This window comes from Myripristis murdjan, chromosome 4 (genome assembly GCF_902150065.1).
Source record: "Myripristis murdjan chromosome 4, fMyrMur1.1, whole genome shotgun sequence".
NCBI classification, from domain to species: Eukaryota; Metazoa; Chordata; class Actinopteri; order Holocentriformes; family Holocentridae; genus Myripristis; species Myripristis murdjan.
In genome coordinates, this window is record NC_043983.1 from 13,279,816 (window position 1) to 13,304,348 (window position 24,533).

Sequence of the window (24,533 nt, forward strand, 5' to 3'; positions counted from 1 at the left end):
AAAAAAAGAAAAGCAAAAGAAAGAAAGAAAGAAAGAAAAATAAATGTTGCATGTAATGCTTCACATAACTCTCTGAATCCAAAATCCAAAGTCAAAATCTATGCACTAGCCTATTGGTATGTTTTTTTAGATTGATATTATCTGGAAAAAATCATGATTTATAGAAGCTGATACAATTGTGGATCTCTTTTGGGGAATACACTCCTCACATGTTATGTCATCAACCGTTATGTCAATCAACAACTTAAATGACTTCTTACACTCCTCACATGTTATGTCATCAACCGTTATGTCAATCAACAACTTAAATGAGCTGCCATCCACCTAAAGATACAGTTTTTTTCAACCATTTATTTAGCATAAGTACAGCAGATGGCATTTTCAAGAGGTGAACTCAGGTTCTTAAAATAGTCCCTTGCCACAGAGGATTGTTATTTTGGGTCTGAGTTCACAGATCTGAAAGAATGCAATTAACCCCTTTAGTTTGGCAAGGATTTTACAAGCATCTTTCCTAAATTGTAACGAATCAGATGGTGCAAATGAGCCCGTGTGCGTTGCACCTCATAAGCATGTCTCGTGTCTGTGTTTTCAAGAGTTTTCCCTGAATGGCATGCCATATGACGCCACTTCCACCCTTTGGCAGCGGATCGCCCTGCAATCAACGACTGTTAAAAAGTTACAAAACTGAACCAGAAGTCGAACCAGAGGGAACGCAGCATCTGGCACTGTCCTGTGCCTGAGAGAGAGAGAGTATGGGAAAGACACATACGGAGAGAGAGACAGAGAGAGAGAAAAAGACAGAAGGGGGAGGCCTGAGTGATGCAACAAAGGACATAACATTATATGGCTGAGCTTAAAACTCTGAGGATGATTAAGTCTGTCTCTCCTGTTTAGCAGAGGAAAAAATAACCAGCATAGCCTTGAGTTATTATGATGAATGGCATGACAGAAACATAATTTATGTCTCCCTAACCAGTTTCATATATTTGGAACTATCAAAAAATAAATACCACTGTAAATGGACTCAGGTCTTGTTTGAGCAGCCATCAGTCAAAGCGCAGGCTTCTGTGGAGTGGTGGAAAAGCTCCTCCAATTCATGTGTTTTTCATAACCTATAGCTCCTATTGATCTTTTTCAGCACCCAGCATCCTCAAGCTTTCACAAGCACACCATCGTGCATGCACACCTGCTCAGAGGGTAAATACAGGTACCTTGGAGAAAAATAGATTTAAAAAGGAAAGGTGAAACCATTGTTGCAAAGAGGTCAGACCTTATGAAATCGTCCTTGGAAAACAGCCTTTTATTTTATCACCCACGCACTCCCACCCCCTACCTATGCTCACTCACTTCGTCTGTCTGTCTCTCTCTCCTCTCTCTGTCTCTCCCTCTCCCTTCCTGTGTGTCTTTCTCTCTACCCCACCATACCATTACCTTTTTTTGGAAGCTGATATGGGGGACCCAGATGTTACATCGCATTGGCCAATAGTGAGCAGAGAGGGGCTGGATTGGTGTGCACTCACGATGCCCCTTCTTTTAAAACTCCTGTGCTCCTGTCCAGCTCAACAGCTCTCACATGAGTAAGAGCAGCGACGTGGCTCTCCTCTACCAGCAGCATCACTCACACCTGAGAAGCTGATCGGCCGACTTTCAGAAGTACCTGCAAGTTGAAGACCTGTAGCAGCTTTCCAATTAATTTCTGCCATAGAGGACCAGAGAAAAACACATCTGTTTGTGATAGACAGAGTGGCACCATGTGGGACTTAATGAAGGTGGCACTCCTGCTATCTGTCCTGACTTCAGTCGCTCTGGCCCAAGGTAAGTGAAGACAGTTTGACTATTGCTCAGCTGTTGTTAATGCTAATTATAAAAGTGGATGCCATCATGACACACTCACAGAAAGTTGTTATAAATATGGACGGTCAATAAAATACCCCTGAAAGTAAGTCAACAACTGGAATTGATGATAAGATTTATTTAAAGCCTCTGAAAGCAATGTCTCTATTCCACTGAGGGATCAAGTTTCAATTCACTGATATCTCCCTTTTGGTTTCTAGTAATAAAAAAGGCTGCAAAAAAAAAAAAAAAATAGAGGACCACAATATGACAACCCACACATGTGCACAATTTACTGCCCAAACTGTAGACTTTTCTAAGTTGACGGCATTTCCCAGAGGATGTCAGTGTAGGACTCAGGGGAGCAGTCTGGCGGTGAGGTCATATGATAAGGGTAGTATTTGTGTGTGTGCACGTTTGTGTGTGTGTGTGTGTGTGTTGCTTTATAGACCACCGCAGCAGTTGTTAATCTCTAATGTTAAGTCACTTGCACGTTCCACTTCCAGGCTAATCAGCAACATCTGGTTACGGTGCAGTGGAGATTAAAAGCTCCTCAGTCAGTGTAATTATAGTGCTTGCTGTCTGCTTGTATATTTAGTATGAGGATGTAGTGCTGTGCTGTTTTTGGTAGAAAAAGGCATGACCCGTCCACATCTACATTTTATGCTGGTGATAATGTAAAGCAGGTTCTGCAGCACATAATATGTTCCCATAGCAACCAGCTACAGTAGCTGCCACTATCAGAAAACAGTAGGCCTTCTTCTGTCCAGCTCTCAAATACCAGAAACTCCCGCAACAGTGCCAGAGCGCTTCATACTGTTGGTACTGGCGGGGAGCTCAGGATTCAGTCACGATACATGAGTCATGATACAATTTGTATCTCGGTACACTGATAAAGTGCACAAGATTGACTGAAACAGAGCTTTAAGTATATTGTACTGCATAACACTTACTAAGTGAGACTAATAAAATATACAACATATTATCTGATGAATTGGGTGACAAACTCAGACATAACACTTTAAATGAAAGTTCTTATCACAATTTATTAATTAGCACTTGATTAACACTATGCACCAAAATGTAGCTGTCGTAACATCATATAAAAATGAAGTGCATAAACAATACATGATGATACAAAGAGCTAGAGAATCAATGCAGTATTGGAATATATAAATATATATATATATATAACAATACTCAGCTGTTTGATAATGGTCCAGGTCACGGGTGCTCCTTAAAAAGGTTTGAACTGTTTTATACCTTAGCAAGCACTCCACTTTGCCTGAAAGAAGCTAATAGCAGCGCTTTTTTCCAAAGCCGCCGCCTCCTGTCTGCCTTACGGCTGTTCCCCATTAACTTCAATGTATAAAAGGAGCTGGCAGTTTGAAAAAAAAAAAAAAAAAAAAAAGGAAAATAGTGTGAATATGCCCTAATAGTTTTCCATATCTTGTTGGTAGGCTGCAGACAGAGCCATGAATGTCTTACTGAGGCTGTGCACTGAGAAATTCTGGGAATGAATAAAAATTTTTGTATGTAGGAAAAAGCCAGCACAACAGTGGTAATTCAGGCTGACATTCATTATTCAGAGTATATGCACTGCCTTTGGTGCTTGCACAGCCACACAGTACCTCAAAGAGGATTGTAAAAATTCATATTCAGCAATGCCCTCCTTTAATGGGACAACCCCAGCTTACAGTAGGGTGGGTATGTCCTCATTTCACCTTCAAAGCCAGTGCCAGCAGTCCCCGAGATATAAAAGCCAGTCACCTTGGAAACTAGAAATAATCACAAAGCAAGTGACCCACTTTCCCACCTGCTGGGTTTGTGCTCAGCTCAATGAGAGGAAGGAATGAAGGCGAGGAGTGAGAGCACAGGTAAAATGACTTTAGCCTCCTCTGTTCCCCAGTCCCCCTGGCCTGCATGTCACTCTTTCCTTTCACCCTCTTGACTGCATTCTGTCCATCACTATGTAATTAGGTCTCTCTTTCCACCCCTGTTTGTCTTTGTATGTTTTCCTTTCCCCTCTCTACCTCCCTCTTCCAGTAACATCCTCACTTTTCTCCATTCTACCTCTCCCTCACTCCATTAAAGTCACTTTTCACCCCCTTTCTCCACCTCTCTCCGTCTCCCCCAGTCCATCAAACTCCCTCTTTTCCCCTTTCTCCACCTATTTCCCTCTCCCCACTCCATCAAACGCTCTCTTCACCTTGTTTCCCGTCACTCTCTCCATCCCCCTCAGAACTTACAGATTTATGAGCTGTTTTCCTATTTGAAGGCGGCAGCTGCTGCTGAATGCCCTGTATAGCTCTGAGGGGAACACTCAGGCATTACCGCTGCTCACACTGAGGCCCACTGTTACCTCCAGAGCTGTTTGACTGGCCTGTTCAACCTGAATGGCCTGTCACTCTGTGGCAGTGCCAGTGGACTACCAGCCTGTGCCACTTGGGTCAATGAACTCAGCTTTATCGCTCTACTGCAGGTTAATGAAAAGCAATACACATTCTATTCTATTCTATTCCATTCTATTCTTCTTTCTTCAGTTGCAGTTAAATGCAAATATAAATACTAGAATCAACTTTATGTCAGTTGTGTTAGGGTTAGGGTTTCAGTTATATACTATGTTCATATGAAGCTGATTCTATTCTGTTCTATTCTGTTCTATTCTATTCTATTCTATTTCATAATAATTGGTTGCACTTCATTTGGGCAGTCAAATGAAAATATAAATACTAGTATTTACTTTATATCAGTTATGTTGGAGGTAAGGTAACTGATTCTATTCTATTCTATTCTATTCTATCCTTCCATGGCCATTGGTGAATAATTGCCAGGTGAAGACAGAGGCAGACGGTGTGTGTGTGTGTGTGTGTGTGTGTGTGTGTGCGTGTGTATGAGGACCTGGAGAGCCTTAGCGAGTCAGACAGAAGGGCTAGTTCTCCAGATGCTGACCACAGTCTGGTCTCATCGCTTCACACACACACACACACACAGACACACACACACACACACACACACACACACACACACACACACACACACACACACACACACACAGAGGGCTGTCTAGCCTGCTGACTTTAATGACGGAGACAGGGATTATAAGGGATCAAAGAAAAAGGCAAAAATTCCCATAAATGACAACATCAAGCATATCAGAGCTCTCTCTTTTCTTTCTCTCCCTCTGTTCTGTGTGTGTGTGTGTGTGTCAGAGTGTCTGTGTGTCTGTGTAAGTATGTGCACCTAAAACGACATTATTTATTATAACACTATTTTTTAATCAGCTGCTTTGCATTGAGCTATTTCCAGCTCCTGGCTCTGTTCCTTTGTAGAGGTGCAGAAGTTCAAGCGAGGACTTGCAGCCATTTTTAATGGGAAATTCTATGCTGCCCGGTTGAATTTTTAATAGCATCAATGAGGAAATGCAGAGTGGTTTCGTCTTCCCTCCTGGTGAGAACACAAAGCCAGCGCAACATTTTTTTAAAAAACAAAATCCTCGAATCTTGTGGCCTATTTGTTTCATCAGGTAATTCCATGGGGAAAATTGCTAATTTTTTAATGTGGTGCAGATGCTCTAGGAATCTGTCTGAGGGCTTTTTAGACAAGAGAGATGAGGAGGTTCTGGAGGAGAGACAAGATAAAGAGAGGCAGAAAGACAGACAGACAGCATCCTCTCCAACAGCAAGCCAAACACATAAACAGCTTCCACAAGAGTACATGGCAAAGTCATAATCACACACTGGAACACTCACACACACACACACACACACACACACACACACACACACAAATCCCTTAATTCATATGAGTTTTCATTCCACTGGCTTTCTACAAAACCTTGTCGAAATAAAATGCCTCTGATTTAGAACAAATACCTCCTTATTACTTAAATTTCAATGGGGCTAGACTTCTGTGACAGATGTTTCCAGTTGCACTAACACTTCACAGCACTCCTGCTATTGCACTTAAGTACAGGGCCGGGGCATGGCAAGACAAGCTGCATCAACAAATACATCCTTGCTGTCTTTGCGAGCCGACTCCATCCAGTACGTTACATAACATAGGGGAGGTTCACGTTTTCTCCCTCTTGTAAGGATGTGGAATATTGTAAACAGGGTCCAGACCTGCTGGTTAAGGCCTGTCTTTTTGCCAACATACATCTGGCACCACTATACCTCTCTAATCTGACTGAAACCGTTCTGGGTGCAACTTCATAAAGCGTTGCTTTTTCCCCCCTCCCTCTCCTTTGCAGCTTTTTATTAGCCTCTGGCAAAGGCTGCGTGTGCATACTTGCTCTTGGAAAACTCCCGCTCCACTTAGAAAGTGATGCAGAGAGAGCGACTGCCCTTTGCAAAGGGCACTGGTAATTATTAATAGATGATTTGCCTTTGTGTAGCCCGGCTGTAAGGGAAGTAGTTGTGTGTCAGCGTGGACCCCAGTGACGTAAATCGTTAAACTCAAACCTACATCTAAAGTAAGGATTGCATATTTGGTTGTCAAAACACTGTCAGGTGTAAACAAACTCCGGGTGGGTGAAGACAGATACATGCTTATCCAAAGCACCATGGTATTGACATAGCCAGGAATCTAGGTTTATTAAGAGCCCCAGCCCATGCCATATGGTTATATGTAGAAGCTGGCTGTTAACAAGCCCAGAGACGCAGTGAGTTCTTGTTGCTAATGTATTGTTTCCATCACCTCTTCTATATTTTGCCACTTTACTGTATCCTGATACCCTGCCTATGGTTTATGAGGGTCATGGTGAGGCTGGCTAAGGATTTATGTAGCTCTTATGTGTGGGAGTTCATGTCAAAGGTAAAGCTGTACTAGAAAATTGATATGTCTTTTTAAAGAGGATTTGCATTCCACTATCCCTCAGAATTACATTAGATTTCCAGACCCTGCAGTCAAGACATGAGAGAGAGAGCGAAAAGATGTGTGACAGCAAAGTGCAGATTTTTTTTTTTTTTTTTTTTAGGACCTGCAATTTAAATCCCATGAAAGCAGAGCGCACACAAGTACACAAAGCAGCGGGGCCCCTGAAGATGGATTTGTCGCAACAAGGAAGAGGAAGTCATAAGTTCTAACCTTGCTCCCTCTGGCTTGACAAAAATGCGTTTGCGCTCGCATCTTGATGAGATAAATTTAGTCGCGTACCAGCTGCCTGACGGGTTGCACAGTATAAGGTCCAGGCTCGTAAAATACATAAAGTGTTAAACATGCTGCTCAGAACAATTATAAGGTCTCTGAGTCTGCCACGGGAGCCAGGCCAGGTCATGTGTGTCATAATTAAGGTCACTACCCGAGCAGTTGCACTCTGCCGTGCCTCATTGGCCTCTTTTATTAACTTTCTAATACAATTAGTCACCTCGTAAATGACCCTAATAATCTTTTATCGTTTGGTTTTCATTATCAGACATCTTGAAGTGATAATCAAGATCCAAATGGTTTATCTGTAAAATCCCTGGTCTTTTGTCTTAATGTGCGGGAGGATTTTTTTTTTTTTTTTAATGTAACGAGAGTCACAGAGTTTATGATTTCTTTAATAAAAAAAAAAAAAGGATGCACTTCAGACTAGATGCAGTTATGCAGCAACAGCAGGTGTGGGATTCCATGCTACAGAAGCTGTAGAGGCTCTGAAGTGACTGAGAACCACTTGGCACTGGGTGCTACTTAAATCATTGCTAATTAACTGGCACAAGACTTTTTTTTATGATCCAACGCTATATGCCTTCTCTAAACAAAGTTTCTGTTCTGTTTTTTTTTTCCTTCTCATAGCACTCACAAGAGCTCCCTATATTGCACTGAAAAATCCAGACTGTAAGCTGTAAACAAGGATCAGTCCAAGATCCCAGTTGTGCAGTAACGTAGCAGAAAAGGTTTTCTTTTAACTGGCTGTAAATTCAGGGAAACAATACTGACGAGACAAAAGGAGAAAGGGCAGGGTTTGAATTGTACTGCAAAACCAACATCTGCCCAGCAGAAATTGGGTGGAAACATTTGTTTCTGTTTATCGAGCCATTCCAGTGTATCAGAAACACATTTGATGTGAAACACTATCGATGGATTTTCAATCCTGGAATTAGTGGAAAATCCACTGTGGAAGTCTGCTGATTTTCTATAACACCTGTTGGATTAGCCTTGAACTAAAAGTTATATAATGCATTTTTGTATAACCTAACTCTGTTATGTTGAGCAACCATCCCACTTTGTAAAATCTATCAGAAAAAAGCCTAGGATTGAAAAGAAATGTGTTGGCGCAACAATAAAGAGCAGTGGTAGGCCGTAAAAGCAGCGGGGACTGGGATCGATGCTCGCCCTGGGTGTCTCTGGTCATAAACTCAGCGGTGTCCCTTCTAAAGTACTAAGCGTTCGCACAGACACGTGCACACATATAGAGGGGCTGTTCAAGTTTAATGCTTCTGTCATGGACCATGACGTTTATTTTTTCCGCAGAGCCTCAGTTTAACTCCAAGATGAAATGTCAAGCAAACAGCTGACGTTTTTTTTTTTTTTTTTTTTTTGGAAAACATTTAAAATTGGTGCCATAGGAAAATTATTCATTATACTTCAAAGCATGAGAGAAATCCCGTTTTTGCCTGTGCCTAATAAATCGAAGAGTTAACAATGGGTGTCAGTGTGAATATCTTTCCCAGTCCAATAAGGACACGATTGCTTTCATCTTATATTTGCTGTTGTGCTGATGCTTTTTAAAGTGGGAAAATGTGAAAGCATATGCATGAAAAAGCAATGTGTGTGTGTGTGTGTGTGTGTGTGTGTGTGTGTGTGTGTGTGTGTGTGTGTGTGTGTGTGTGTGTGTGTGTGTGTGTGTGTGTGCGTGTGTGTGTGTTTTCAAAAGTGGTTGGGCATCTCTGGCTGGCACTGCAAGCCCTTTGAGGCATGGCACAATCTCACTTGGGGAGAGTATGAAATCAATGAGGGAGAGAGAGAGAGAGAGAGAGAGAGAGAGAGAGAGAGAGAGAGAGAGGGATGAGAGGAAGGCTGGATGGGAGGCAGACAGTAGGAATGATAATTTGCTGTTGTTTGGCCCTTGGGAGAGAGATGTAAGAATGACTCAGTGATACAACCACGCTGTGCATGTGTGTGTGCTTATGTGTGTATATGCATGTGTCAAATTGATCAAAAAATGAAACCCGCAAGAAATGTGGTCATGCAGGTGTGTTTGTATGTGTGTGTGTGTTTGTATGTGTGTGTGTGTGTGTGTGTGTGTGTGTGTGCCTGTGTGTGTGTGCCCTGTGGAAGGAGATGCAGCAGGCTGAAGTGAAGTGAAGGCTTGGCCATGCTCACTGGCCCAGTCGCTGGTTAACAGATGACTCCACACACACTGATTTGTCTCAGCTGGGGCTTGATTAGTGTCCTAAAAAGCGGCTGCTTCTTGGATCTGAGAGGAGGAGGAGAAGCCGGGGTTAGGACAAGGAGCTGAAGGATGAGCAGAAGTGTGACGGTTAGCAGGGAGGAGAGGAGGCTACCAAGGGGGAGGGAGATGAGCCAGGAGGTGGAGAACAAATGTGAGATGGGAGGGAGAGAGGAGGGAGAGATAGGAAAGGAGTAGGATGACGGAAGAAGAGCAGGAGACAAAGGAGGAGGAGAAGGAGCAAAAGGGGGCAGGAAGAAGAGACAGGTAAGACGATGTGAGAGAAGGGAGGTGTTGTGCAAAAGGAAGAGACAAAGGATCATTTAAAACTTGCAGACAGTGCACTGACACGTGTTAACTCACACAGGATGTGACCTCCGACACGGCACAAAAAACCAAAGCAAAAAACGAGTCTTCCTTTTATTTGTCTCGCATATTTGCGGGCCTGCCTGTCTGTCACATGTCTGTCTGTCTACCAGCCTGTCTCCCTGCCTGTTTGCACACCTGTTTGTGTGTTTGCCTGCATGTTTAAATACCTGGCTCTCCGTACCTTGCCATTTCTTTATCCTGTCTTTTCACAGAAGCTCCACTCTGACCTTGGCCTGACTGTTGCAGCACAGATGAATAGTGCATAAAAATGACAGAAGGCCCAAGTAAAAAAAAAAAAAAAAAAAAAAAGATAAAAAAAGATTGAGAGAATAAAGAGTACAGAATGGAGAAAAAGCGTCAGCTGTATTTTTCCATGTGCACCAAGGCTTTATAATGAGAGTGTCTCACTTCAGGCTGAAAGCCCCTGCACATTGATCAAAGAATGGAACGTGCTCAGACTGCTGCACAATGTAATGAGTGTGATTTGTGTGTGTGTGTGTGTGTGTGTGTGTGTGTGTGTGTGTGTGTGTGTGTGTGTGTGTGTGTGTGTGTGCGCGTGCGTGTGTGTGTGTTACAACTAAGTGCAAAACAATTGCTCACCTTAAACTGCACTCAGTTATGGATGCATAAATTAATTAATCTGTGCACACAGACATGCACACACACACACACACACTGGATAACAACTGTGGGCTTTTACTGTGTACCTATATCAAAGAGGGAAGCTATTTCATGGACTGCATAAACAAGCAAAACTAAAAGATGCTGCTCAGATACAAACTGTAAAGCACAGATTATACAAACATCCATTCACCTCCACCCTCTGGCATTCCTGCACCATCATTCTGTTCAATCAATTGAACTGAACCTGGGATACGGACTGGATACTGGAAACATCGATGCCACGTGTTTTACCTCCTGGTGTTTTACTTTCTAGGGTCGGTGTGGAACAGCAGTCTGCCCCACAGCTCGAGTCAGACAGACAGGAGCAGGAAACCAGTCCACAACACATTATCTGACACGCAGACAACAGGTACTGTATCCACCAGCTGGCTGGACTGACACAGATATACATATTCTGCTGACACCACACACATAACCATGAACTACACTGCAGTTCACTTCTGTAGTCTGTAATATTTATGTGTAAGTCCTTGCTATTCCAACAGTAGATGATTTATGAAATGCACTGCAAGACACAAAATTTCAAGAGGTGATAGTTTAACACTGAACTAGTTGCAATTCTCAAATTTGCTGGGAGACGATTTAAGTGAGAACTGTTCAGACTTAACTAACCAAAGTGGTATAAGCATGCAGTTTAATAATTTAATTTAAATGGTTCTCATGTTCTAGGTCAATAATAAATCCAATCCATGATTTTGCCAGCTGAGTCTAAATGGTCCTTGTTCTCGTATTTTCAATTACTGTAGCTTAAAGATCATGATATCATAAGACCCAAGCATTTTATCTACGATCCATGACCTACCATATGGATTATTTGAACCCAAATCTTCTCTCAGAACAGACATTATTAAATTAGAGAGCCAAATGATTAAATTATGGAAACATTACATTTAGTTGAGAACAATTGACTATTCATTGCATGTAGTTAATATCTGAGACAGCACACACTGTGATGTAACCACAGGCAAAAAAAAAAAAAAAAAAAAATAGAATTAAGTGTCTGTCATCTTGAGGTCTAAAAGCATGGCCTTCTGATGATTTAACAAGTGTTTTTAATTGAACAAGGAGCACTAGCAACAGTCTGTCTCTACAGTACATATCTTTGAAGCCCTCCATCTGTGCAAATCACCTCAGTACACCCTACACATTACCCCAGGGGCTTCATTTATTAAACTGAAGCATTGCTTTACTTGGTGAAAGAAAGACACTCCATCAGTTTGGTGCTAATGCATTGCTACACAGTTATTTCCTCATAACCCTCCTGTGGACCGGCTGTGAGGTCAGAACATGTGGCAGACAAAAAGCCTCATTTGTCAAGCCAGGGCTTTGGAAAGAACCTGGACAACGCGGACCTCTCTGAGGTCAACGAACCATTCTCAAATGGCAGTAGCAGACCTCATCTTAAACTTTGTAACCCTTCCCCACTCTGACTATTTTCTTCTTTCTTTCAGTCTCTTGGTTTGAACTCATGCCTCCCCTCCTAATAAGAGCAACCCCAAACTCTTTCCCCTTCTTTATCCCTTTAAGTCAGGCGCTGTGTTTTTCTTTTCTTCTCTTTTTCTTTTTTCTCCACTCTCTTTCTCGCCAGTGATTAATAATCCCCCCTACTCTTGCGGTTTTCACCCACGTCTCTCCTCTCTGTGCCTCCAGGCGTGACAGAGTGGACATCCTGGTTCAACATTGACCATCCTGGAGGGAATGGAGACTATGAGCGCCTGGAGGCCATCCGTTTCTACTACAGAGAGAGAGTTTGTGCACGGCCCACGGCAATGGAGGCTCGTACTACTGACTGGGTGGCAGCAGCAGACACTGGGGAAGTGGTCCACTCCAGTCTGGAGAAGGGCTTCTGGTGCATCAACAAGGAGCAGCCGTATGGACGCATCTGCTCCAACTACCACGTCCGCTTTCAGTGTCCCCCAGGTAGCTCTGATGAGAGCAGCTCAAGGATGCACAAGTTATCACTTAGCAGATATGAACATTCATAAATAGATTAACACATGCATGAACACACATTTTCACATGCCTGTTACCGTGAGCAGTAGGTAGAATGAAAAGCAAACAGACATAAAACCATTAACTTTCTGCCCAGTATGTATATTTCCTGGTGTGAAATCAGACTACACAAAAGGGGCACAGTGAAATTACATTTTGAGGGCATCTTGCTTTCTTAATCTGATGTATTTCCTGGTGAAGCAGGATATTGGAGTCAAACATAACACAAGGCAACTTAATTTGATGGGAGGGTCAGATCAGTAGGATTGAACAAATCTATGATGGTTTAATTGGTTGAAAGCGTTATGTATGTATGCCTCCTTGTACATGAAGAAGTCATCACCGCTAAAGATTTTATGTTTTCCAGGATGTAAAAGTAATGAGATTTTGACATAAAAATACAATAAAATCTGTTAGATGTATCACATGATATTTCAATGAGCTAAAGAGGTGAAGAGGTTGTTTCATTTCAGTGTCTGTGACTTTCAGACGCCTTCAATTCAGTCATGCTCTGTTGTTGTGTGTGTTCAGTCCAGGCCTATTGGACTGACTGGAGTGAATGGGGTCCCTGTTCCACCACGGTCTGTAACGATGTTGGCATCCAGGTCCGCCAGAGGACATGTGTCAGCACCCAGCCCCTACCTCTCTTGTTGGTGCCAGCATGCCAAGGGCACCATTCAGAGAGAAGGGAGTGTGCCACCCCTCAATGCACAGGTGAGAGGCAAAAATTCATGGCACATGAAATACAAGAAAGGTACTGTACTTCATGTGCTGTGGTGACATCACACATGAAAGACATAATAAAAAGCAGGGTGCCATAGTGAGCAAGGAGACCACCCTTCTGCCAGAGGACTGGGAGTCCAGCTTCCATGTGGGCAAACAGTGACAGCCCCTTTGTTACAACATCAAAGCCACTCTGTGGGGTCATCATCATATTAGCACAATCAGGGTAATTCATCCACTGCTCAAAGGTCTGTCATGGGACACCAGGAGCCCATTAACAATAGCCTACCTGTCATTCCCACTGACTGCACAGTTGATGTGAGCAGAGCTCTGAGGCCTTTGATCAGCAGAGGGCTGTCACCAAGCTCCTCTCTCTGCCATGAAGGGACTGGCCACAGATCTGTCTCCTGTCAGTGCCTGTTGTACTGGAGGAGAGCAAAAGCACGATAAACCAGGTCAAACCTTTCATACTGAGCTTCACTGTCAAGCCCCCACTGGGCATGACAGTTAATTGTTAATTAAAATTACAAAGCAAGCTTAAAGGATCGTACCAGTCAATGTATATACTTCACTTTAATTTCTGCTAAGCTTTTCCCAAAGCATGTCGTCATATTTTAGAAAAGTGGTACATTTTTTCCTACCTTTTATCCAGCCATTGGATTCAATTTTGTCCACTATGATGTGAAAATGAACTTTCAGAGACTTCAAACTTTCTTCACACCTGTATTCCATCACTGTAACAAAGTCATCCACATTAGTTTTCCAAAAAGCAGCAGCACTGTTGTGATTTGATGACTGGAAATTGGGCAAACTTGAAACTGAGTCAAACAGTCTATGGGAAATAGTCACTCGGGAAACATTTTGCTTTACACATTGAATTATTAGTCCTGCGGTTTATGAATTGTGATGACTTTATTCGCTGCAGAAGCAGAACATTATACAGTGGGTGTTTCAAAAAATCAAATTGGAAATTATGGGATTTTAATAATATGTTGTGAAATATTTAGTACCCCACATGATTTGCAAAATGGTTTGTTGTGATGTAAAATCTGGGTAAATTGTAGTGAATGAGCCAAACATTCAAAATCACTGGTATGCTTTGCTTAAATTGCTGTTACATTTGAAGGGTTTTTATTCCAAAAACCCTTTAAATTTATAGTTGATATTTCAAAATCATCAAAAAACATAACCACTTGTGCAAAGCAATAGTCCAAAGGTCACTCATAATGTCCTCCACTGTTGAAGCAATCATTTTGCCATTATAAGTGCCATTGTAAGTGCTGTTTTTCTAAATGAGGGTCTATCTCGTTCTGGAATGACATTTCAAACACATATTTTTCTCTCCTCTCTCTGTGTAATCAGCTAAATGGAGTCCATGGGGTCGATGGGGAACTTGCTCAGCGACCTGCGGTGGAGGTCGTAGGATTCGGAGGAGGACCTGTGTAAGGTCCTCGATGACAGTGCAGTGTGTTGGACGACCTGTGGAAATACAGAAGTGTGGAAAGAGTCCATGCCCAGGTACTGTAGAGGCAAACTGAAATGATATGCCGAGATATGGCTTGAAACTGATGGTAAACAATAAATGATGCTGTATGTTGCGAATGCTTATGTTGATGTCTCTCTTCTCTCTCTGTCTCACAACAGCCAAATGTCAGCGAGTGTGCACTGAGGGCCATCCCAGCGAGGACTGTAGCCGTTGTGTGTGTGACAGCCACGTGCTGGTAGGAGAAGTCTACAGTGTGACTGGAGTCCCTGTGGCGGGAGCCAGGGTTGCTCTTGCCAACCGGCCCAAGATCATCCGCGCCCGCACAAATGTCAAGGGCCAGTTCAGGCTCCCTGGAATCTGCTCCTCCAGCTCAACTTTGCTCTCCATCAGGAAGGAGAAGTTTGCCCCTGCTGACGTCTCCACATCTAGTAATACCACAGGGTTGTCCTGGGTACGGGCTGTCCTCAAGTCAGCTGGTGAGTCTAATTAAGGACAAAACCGCATGGGTATGAACCAAGGATATAGTTATTACAAGCGGCAAGACAGTTAATGAGTAAAGGACGCCAAGTTGTTGTCACTCAGGTAATTTTACTGAACCAGTGTGGCCATAAATATAAAGCAATTACATGGTCTAATTTGGTTAAGTTTATTAGGAATTTATGTAGAGGAGTTTAGTTATAATGTGAGTGATTTCTTTGGAAATGAGTATCCTGATGCCCATTAACATGGTCCTACAGAGCCAGTAAACCACCTAATCGTATCATCTAATTATGTATTTTCCTGGACTGTCGGGCACAAAGCAATAAACTGGGACAACAACAACAACAGCAACAACAGGAGAATAGTAAAATACTTGATATAATCTAGAGCAGCTAGACATATTTGGTTGTATAGTAACCAAATGAACAGAGGGAGTTTTCACCTTTGCAGCATATAAAGCTGTGATTCCTTTACCAATAGCTTTTCATAAGAATGAAGGCCAATGTGACAATAAAGTGTACAGGATGACTGAGTTTTACTGGGCCTGAAGGCACTGTGGTACCACTCACGACAGCTCGAGTGAGGTAATGAGGGTTTGCTTGCCTCTGCTTCCCACAGAGAAACCATACATTGTGAAGCACCCTGAGGACAAAGTGCGTTATGAAGGAGGACGTGTGCTGTTGTGCTGCAAGGCAACAGGATCGCCCACACCTGACAAATATTACTGGTGAGATGACTGTGTTTTAGGGTTGCAGAGCACAGGAAACTCAGACATTGTAACATTCTGATATGGACAGTATTTTCAGCATTCGATTACTTTCAAATATTTTGAAACTGATATCAAGACACTGTTGGAAATTGTATTTATCATAAAACACATAAACTATTGTAAAAATTACAGATACTTAACAAAGTTTTAAAAAAAAATTGACATAATTTTTCCCTTTATCCCCTACCCTCCAGGTACCACAATGGTACTCTGCTGGACAGGAAGCTGTATAAGTATGAAGAGGACCTTGTACTGAGGAGCCTGAAGCCTGAGCAATCAGGAGAGTACCACTGCAAAGCCAGCAGCTCCGCAGGCAGCATCAAATCCACACCAGCCCTCCTGACAGTTATTGGTATGTACAGTCTAGGAAGCTGCTGCATCTCAGTGCCAATGTATTTCTCTACTGACAGTTCTACCATCTAGTTAAAACCAGATGTATAGTTAAAGATGGTATCTGTAGGAATTGCTTCACTGATGTATTGCTCTGAAGCCGGATGTGATGACACATTGTAACAACAGAAGAGCTGATTTTGAAAACATTAGACCCTCTGATCAGTTTAAGTTGGGACTTCTCATTGTCAACAAGACACCAGCTTCCAGTTGATGGAACACATGTAAGTTGTAATGTAATGAACCATATAACATAATCAACCATGAGGGTAAATGATCAGTTATGATACAGGAGTTATATGGTTCCTATATCCTAATGCATTTGATATTTTAGAGATAATCCTCCAGAGGGGAACTTTATAGTAAAAACACTGACCAAAGAGGCACAATATATTTTATAATGTAAAACACAGATGCCATGGGGACTTATATACATTTCCATAGAAATGCCAGCTGTTCGCTCCAACCAAGTGATTCATGACCCAAGTCTATGGAACGGCAGGATACAAACAAAACAACAGTGTCCTACAACTGAGGGAGAGAAAAAAAGTCAGTCGATGGATGAAGTGTTTCATTGACACAGTAAAATAGGAGCATAAAATATCAGGGCTCGCAGAATCTGGCCGGACTTGGAGTGGTAAGTTTTTTTTTTATTATGTTTACATTGGTTGAAACTACTCCTTTCTAAACAAAGATTCTTTACTGTGAGAAATGGCCCTGTACACTGTAAAACCCCAAACCCAATCCCTCCAGAGCACCCTGTATTGAAGTGAAATCTGAAGTTGCCAATAGACCGTGTTGCTCCTTTTCTCTCTCCCTCCTGATCGACTCAGACAAGTACGCTTTTCCACATCTGTGTGGGAGAGATACACATAGCTTATGTCGCCCAGGTGCTTATCCAAGATGAAGATTAATGAAAAGGGTCTGCATGGGATTATGCTAAAGTAATCTATCCCGGTTTTCTTCAGAAGAATCCCTGTACCCCCTGAAGTCATTACAGTAGGAATTATCTCCCCCTGTAAATAGAACAACAACACCTGGGCTTTGCAGCAGGATGACAAACTTGCCTTGCTTCCTGGGCAGTGTGCAGTTTCTTTTCATGTTGTACAGTGCACTCAAGTATTCAGTCTAATTTGATTTTCACTGTAAGCTCTCTAACTTTTGATTATTCAGGTGACTTTAGACTAAATTTATTACTCTCAAAAAATTCAAAATACTCTTGGTATAGCCATCATCTGTACTGTACTAATGATATTTCCAGTTCCATCTGTCCGCAATTATTGACTTATTTGTGAGATGGGGAGTTTAACAAGAATACTGGACTGTAAACTCCCCTATGATATCATGCACATTAATTATTTTGCCAATGTCTGAGTGAACAATAATCTTTTCTTTCCAGTTCCCATCTGGATAGTAAATACATGTTCTCAACATCACGTCTAATTACCCCATCATGAACATTTCACAGTCCAACTTGGCCAGTCTTAGGTATTCTGAGGCCATGAAGACACTGTTATGTGCAAGTGTGTGTGTGTGTGTGTGTGTGTGTGTGTGTGAAATTGAAAGTGACAGAAAGGGAAAGAAGAGAGAACAATTTTATAATAAATATTCAGTTTACCATTACACAGTTTAAAAGTTGCTGTTTATTCTGCATCCATGTCTTTTTTGAATCTTATGAAGCAGTACGCAATTACACAGCATATGACTGATTTTATGATTAAATAAGCAAATAAGCATGAGAACTTTTTTACAAACAAACATGCGAATATTTAAATACTTTCCATCAGTGTTTGCACAGAACACTATATGTGCATTCATTTGTGAATACCAACCAAAAAGCATCAGGATGACTTCACTATTACACTTTTCATACAGGCATAAAGTTACACACACATAAAGTTACATACTGTATGCATATCAAATGACCAAATATATTGTAAACGTATGTTCTATAAGTATTGGCCTCAACAGTAACTTGTAATGTGTCGTGTAATCCACAGCAAAAGGAACTCCAGCATGCAATTCCACCCCGGAGACCCACCTCGTCAGACTGCCGATGGATTGCTTTCAACCTGGGACTGGCTCCAAGTTCTACAATGCTGGCCGCTGCCCCCACAACAAATGTGCTGGCTCTCTGGACTTTGATATGCGCTGCCGGGATGGAGCTGGATTCTGCTGTGGGGTCAAAAGTATGGAAAGTCGAACCATTGACTGTGGCACCTACAGCCTCCCCATCCGCGCTGTGACAGAGTGCGGGTGTCAGAAGTGTGTGGAGCCTACTGTGCTGGTTCGTGGCAGAGTGGTCACAGCTGACAATAATGAGCCTCTGCGTTTTGGACACATCTATATTGGCAGAGAGAGAGTGGGAACCACAGGCTATCAAGGAGGTTTCACGCTACAAATTACCCCAGACACACAGAGATTAGTGGTAAATTTTGTTGACCCCACGCAGAAGTTTATTGACACTCCAAAAGTGTTCATCTTTGACAAGAGAGGAGGATCAATCTACCATGATGTGAAAGTGATGAGAAAACAGATACCAATTGACATCAATGCAGGGGAGACCAACACTATCGACTTAGGGGAAATTAAAGGGGAGGACCCCATAGGCCAGTTAGTTATTCCTCCCAATTCCTTCCATAAGGAAAATGGAGAGATTTATGAAGGAACTGTGAAAGCCAGTGTCACATTCATTGACCCTAGAAATATCACTACAGCGGCTGCAGCTCCTGGCGACCTCAACTTTGTGGATGCTGAGGGGGATATGCTCCCTTTGAGGACTTACGGCATGTTCTCTGTTGACTTCCGAGATGATACAAACAAGGAGGTGCTTGGAGCTGGAGCGGTGCAGGTCCTTCTTGATACACAGCATGTGAAAATGCAAGAGCACATCCCAGCAATGAAACTGTGGTCTTTAAACCCAGACACTGGAGTCTGGGAGGAGGAGAGTGACTTTACCTATACCCAGACAACTACCGGTGGCCATGGGAGGAGCAAACGAGAGGAGCGAACCTTTCTCATAGGCAACATGGAGATAAGAGAACGGAGACTCTTCAATCTGGATGTACCTGAGAACAGACGCTGCTATGTCAAAGTGCGGGCTTACATGAGCGACAAGTTCCTTTCTACTGAACAGCTGGAAGGTGTTGTGATCACCTTGATAAACCTGGAGCCAAAGCCCGGCTACTCCTCTAACCCCAGGGCATGGGGCCGCTTTGACAGTGTTATAACTGGACCCAATGGAGCCTGTCTCCCAGCTTTCTGTGATGCCCAGAGGCCTGACGCTTACACTGCATATGTCACAGCAATGATGGGGGGAGAAGAGCTAGAGGCTGCTCCTTCCTCTCCCAAAATGAATCCAAACATCATTGGAGTTTCTCAGCCATATCTGGACAAAATAGACTATCAGCGCTCTGACCATGAGGATCCAGCCCTAAAGAAAACAGCCTTCAGGATCAACCTGGCAAAGCCTAACTCTAATAACCTTGATGAGACCAATGGACCAATATATCCGTATCAGAGTTTAATAGCCTGTGAAAATGCCCCAGTTGATGCAAACCATTTCAGATTCTTCAGAGTGGAAAAGGACAAGTATGAATACAATGTTGTTCCGTTCCAGGAGAATGATTTGACGACCTGGACAGGAGACTACCTCTCCTGGTGGCCAAACCCCCAAGAGTTCCGGGCATGCTTCATCAAGGTGAGGATCCATGGGCAGAAGGAAGTGATGGTCAGGTCAAAGAACATGGGAGGAACACACCGTGAGACAAAAGGCAAACTTTACGGCATTAGAGACATCCGGAGCACTCGGGACATGAGAGAAGCCAACACCTCTGCAGCTTGCGTGGAGTTCAAATGCAGCGGCATGCTGTTTGATCAAGCTGAGGTGGACAGATCACTCATATCGATCCTTCCACAGGGGAACTGTCGCAGAATCAGCACCAACAATCTCCTGCAAGAATATCTCACCAAGCATCCACCAACCGCGCAGAACAACGAGTCCCATGCATTCACCATGCTAGCCCCTGTGGATCCTCTGGGACATAACTATGGCATCTACACAGTCACAGACCAGAATCCTAGAGTTGCCAAGGAGATTGCTATTGGACGCTGCTTTGACGGCACCTCAGATGGTTTTTCCAGGGAGATGAAGTCGGACTCTGGAGTTGCGCTGACATACAGCTGCCCAGAGAGGAAAATTAGCAGGGAGAGCCTCTTCCAGCGTCTCCAGACTAACCCAGGCCAGACATTGTCTCAAATGGCAAGAGCCATGAGAGAGATGGAGGGTCTGCAGGTGCAGAGATCAGCCACCCAGGTGGTGGCCTATCCCTCAGAGCAGCGGGGCAGGACCCAGACTCGCAGAGTCAGCTCTACAAACAGAAGGAGAGCAACCACGCGCACACAACAACGCCAGTAGATGTGCTGAGAGGTAGACTGAGATACAAATGTGTACTGTGTGTTTATATATATTAATACTATAACTGTTAACACTATAAATCTTTTCTTCTCATTTCTAGGTTGACTTTGATAAGATGGCATCAAGCCAAGGAAGTAAAGGGTCATTCTTGGTCAGTGTGTTGATGATGAGTATGAACTCCCTCCTGACTATAAAATCACCGAACTGAGGCAGATAGCGATTCAGCAAAACCGCCAGTGTGATTAAATTGAAGATATTCATTAGTCTTAGATTTACTTGAACGGTTTGGCAATAAATGTCACTAATTTCTTCCTTCCTGTGAGATGTGCATCACTAGCTTGTATTAATGGAGTGATGAATATTTATTTAATTGGCTTTTATTAGATTTTATGAATGAAAAGACTGAGTCAATTTTTGAGCAAGTAACTTTTAAAGCTCTAATTTGTGGCATTCCACATTCCCCATGGTGGGTGTTTTTGCTGACGATTCTCAATGCCTGAATTAAAAACAAACCTACAGTAACCAACCAAACCTAACAGCCACCCCAGGCCCCAAACACTTCATAATTGGTCTTTGCTTTCCATTGAACTCATGCTTCCCTTGAAGATCAGAGAGAAGAAAACATGAGGTCCTTGTTGTCGGCAGCAGACACTGAGCCCTTTCTCTAGAAACTGGGAAAATCTCTCCACCAAGGGGAGGCATATTTATGAGAGACACATTGGGTGCAGTGGGGTGAGGCATGCTGTCCATGGAACAGAAGATGTTTTTTAGTCATGCTTCTTTTTTTCATTAGCTTGCCACATTGCCAACTGTGATTCAGCCAAATGTCCTCCCACACCTACTTACAATGTGCAAGAGCAAGGCCTTTGCCAAGACAAGCATCCCTTAACAAAACGGATCTCAACAGTAGACTAAACATATCCTGCGGTAGGTAACCCAAAAAAGGGACAGTAGATTCTACGGTATGACACAATTTCCTGTCGTCCCCTGCACATTCCACATTAGCACCATTCCTTGGTATCTCTCTTCCTCCACCTAGAAACGAACAACAAGTTGATTCAAAGACGAAACTGACTGTTTGTGTGGTGGTGGGGTGTCTATTTTTGTATCTCGAAGTGCAATAACTATGTACCATTTTAACTTGAGAATCCTTGCAGATCATTGCATGTGACAAATATAATACAGACAGGGTGCAGCTGGTGAAGGAGGCAGGCGACTCCCTCAGAAAATGTGGCAGGTGGTGCGGTTACAGGTCTTTGTATGGGATCTTGTATAGGATTTATTTGAATATGAGTGGTTTTCGGCAAGTAATTTAACTGCTATGTAATCATTCTTCAACACAGTCCATGCTGCATAAATTCTAATAATCTCTTTTATAATTTGCTGCATGACTAAGTCAGTTTTACAATTAGCACACCACACAACACGGTAATCTTTTCAACTTCAGAGAGCATTCTTATTAGTAGGACTGTAATTCTCACTGGAGCCTTCCCTTTATAGACCAAACAATTGCATGACTCTTACAAACTGTAGTGAACACACTTCTGAATTTTGTGGACCAACTTCCATAGAGCTTCATGGTTTATGTTTCTGGCATTTTTGATTCAGTGTAGGAATGTATGCAGAGTTGAAAATAATAATAATAAATATTTATTAGTAGCACTTCCCGCTCTTGTCCAGCTATCGGTCTGGTGATTCATTAAAGTAGCGAGTGGGGAGGCATTCAAAAACTGTTTTAATTGGAGTTGGTAATAGGAGCAAAACTTCACCCACCGATAATACTGTCAAAATTGTTTATCTCCAAAATGGGCACTTGTGTGTCCTTTCAGGCCCATGGGGAAGCTCCATGGCTGAACTAATCCAAACTGATATGAGGGTGCCTGTGGTCCGTGGAGGAGCCAGGCAAGGCTGGAAAGTAAATATCAGCCTGTTGTTAATTAGGAAATAAATTACATACAGTTTACTCTTGAGAGCTATTAAAATAGTTTGACCCTGACTTCTCCAAACAACCAAACAAGTTCATTTCCAGGATGCAAAGGATGAAGGATGAGTATAAAACAATAAATCAGGCCCAAGAGAATTGTGGTCAAACACATTTACAATCAAAATGGCCTACAGCCCACTGTACAGTTAACTCAGTCTTGAAGGTGTTTTCAACTCAGTTTTTTTCAGTCTGTTTACATTTATTTCCAATGTGCAACTGATTTTTTTTGCTTAGCACATGCTTTAAAGGGGCCAAGATTTTGTGAAGTTATGTAAATGGAAACCATATACTGCATTTCTATACTTGCACTTCGCCCTAAAACACTTCAGAAAGCCATCTTATTTCATTATTCACTGCACACAGCACACTTCAGGAAACCACTCAAAGCAGAGAAATATAGAGCGACACGTCATGGTACCAAAGCCATTATCACTGACCTCTCTAATTGCAGGCCTGTTGGGCCCTCATCGCGAGAGGAGTTCAGACGTCCAGATGAAAACAAACATCTTCCTGGCGCAGATGTAGCATCCAAGCTGTGTGGAAGATGACAATAACTGAATCCAGGTGTGGGAAGAGATAAGTCATATTAGAATGCAATGGTGTGTGAGGTCAGCTAGGGAGGCCCACCAGCTGTAGAGCAACTGGAGGAAATGTTAGACCACAGACATCAAGAGGAACAAGATTATCTTGTGATGGATTTTAATAATTTGGGGGAGCTGTTTGGAAAAGGGAAAAGGCAAGGGAAAATACTAGTGGTCTTTGGCCTCACAGTCCATCACTTACAGAATCTCAGGCTTCGAAAGTGGTTGCACATGGAAGAATGCAGTTTTCAGGAGGAGAAAGCTTTGACAGGGGAATTGGCTTATTCACAAGGAGAAGCTATCGGGGGAGTTTGAAGGACAAGGCAGCACTAATAGCCCAAGTTAACCATTATGTAAGGCCTTGCATGAGAAGTTAACTGAGCTATCCAAACAGCTCCTTTGTCTTCTGAGGAACTTCAAAGAAGATTAAAGGACCATTATAAATGTTTGGTTTAATGAGTTGAGGGAAATTCTTGAGTTTCCAAAGTCTTTAGAATCAAATAAGATGGAGTTGGGAAAGTTTGCGGGGAAAATCCAAGAGATAACAAACTCATTGCTGAGATTCCTTTTTTAATGAAAAGAAAATGTATTTGATGTCAAAAAGATTTTGTGCTCAATGATTTCAGATAATACTATATTGCAACTCTGAAGTGTTGACCAGAATTGGTGGGATCCCATGTCATAAGCAATTCTGTGGATTATTCACTTTTTCTTTCTTATTCTCAATACCAGCAAATATAAGTAGTTTTGCTTAATTATTTCACTGTCACATTTCTATCAGTATGCCATGATGCCTCTTGGTTAGGAATATCAGCTGCCTTTAATATACACTATTATCTGGGGATTACAATAGTTACTGGACTGAAATAAGGGGTCTGTGGTGATTTATGTTGTAAAGGGCATCTATATTATCCTGGGTTTATTTGCTTATTTTAGGTTTAAATGTTATTTCTGTAACATTTGAAATTGAATTATGAATCTGTGAAGATCGTTTATCATAATTTCATCTACTTTTTAAAAGAAAACCATCACTTGCAAAATGTAACAATAATGGTGACCATCACTGTCTAACATCAAGGAGAAAAATCAGAAGCACAAAGTTGTCAAACAGCAGGAAACAATAAGGATTTCAGTGTGCAGTTAACATGCACAGATTTATCACTCCTCCTCTTGCCTGTACAGTGTGGCTGGTCTCAGGGAGACCATAATTTATCTGTGGAGATATCCTTGAACTTTTCAACTGTGTCTGGGCTATAAAAAAAAAAAAAAAAAGAGTTGTCTAATTACCATTGTGCTCCAGGAAGTCACCCTGAGCCCCAATAAATACATTCTGTAAACTGGCTCCTGATAATGGTCTGTAAACCGTTATATAGCACTAATGTTTGCATGGTGTTGCTCATCTCTTTTTCCCCCTGTTTTTATGTGTAAATTGTGTATTGTATGAACTATA

The 24,533-nt window shown here is 42.3% G+C and overlaps 1 protein-coding gene across 1 annotated transcript; it reads left to right on the forward strand.

The window, feature by feature from the left end:
- The first annotated feature begins 1,755 nt into the window (after positions 1-1,755).
- Positions 1,756-24,533, forward strand: cilp2 (cartilage intermediate layer protein 2). The gene is made up of 10 exons (XM_030050518.1): positions 1,756-1,815; positions 10,515-10,610; positions 11,912-12,181; positions 12,785-12,967; positions 14,339-14,494; positions 14,621-14,938; positions 15,561-15,669; positions 15,906-16,063; positions 18,102-20,530; positions 20,619-24,533. The coding sequence occupies exons 1-9, from the start codon at positions 1,764-1,766 to the stop codon at positions 20,516-20,518; spliced, it is 3,759 nt and encodes a 1,252-aa protein (XP_029906378.1). The 5' UTR covers positions 1,756-1,763; the 3' UTR covers positions 20,519-20,530; positions 20,619-24,533.

Bases quoted from the DNA above. Each gene is read 5' to 3' on its own strand.
- cilp2 (XM_030050518.1), top strand. From the start codon at position 1,764: ATGAAGGTGGCACTCCTGCTATCTGTCCTGACTTCAGTCGCTCTGGCC. The intron at 12,968-14,338 runs GTGAGAGGCAAA...CTGTGTAATCAG, and splicing joins TGCCACCCCTCAATGCACAG to CTAAATGGAGTCCATGGGGT. The intron at 16,064-18,101 runs GTATGTACAGTC...TGTAATCCACAG, and splicing joins AGCCCTCCTGACAGTTATTG to CAAAAGGAACTCCAGCATGC.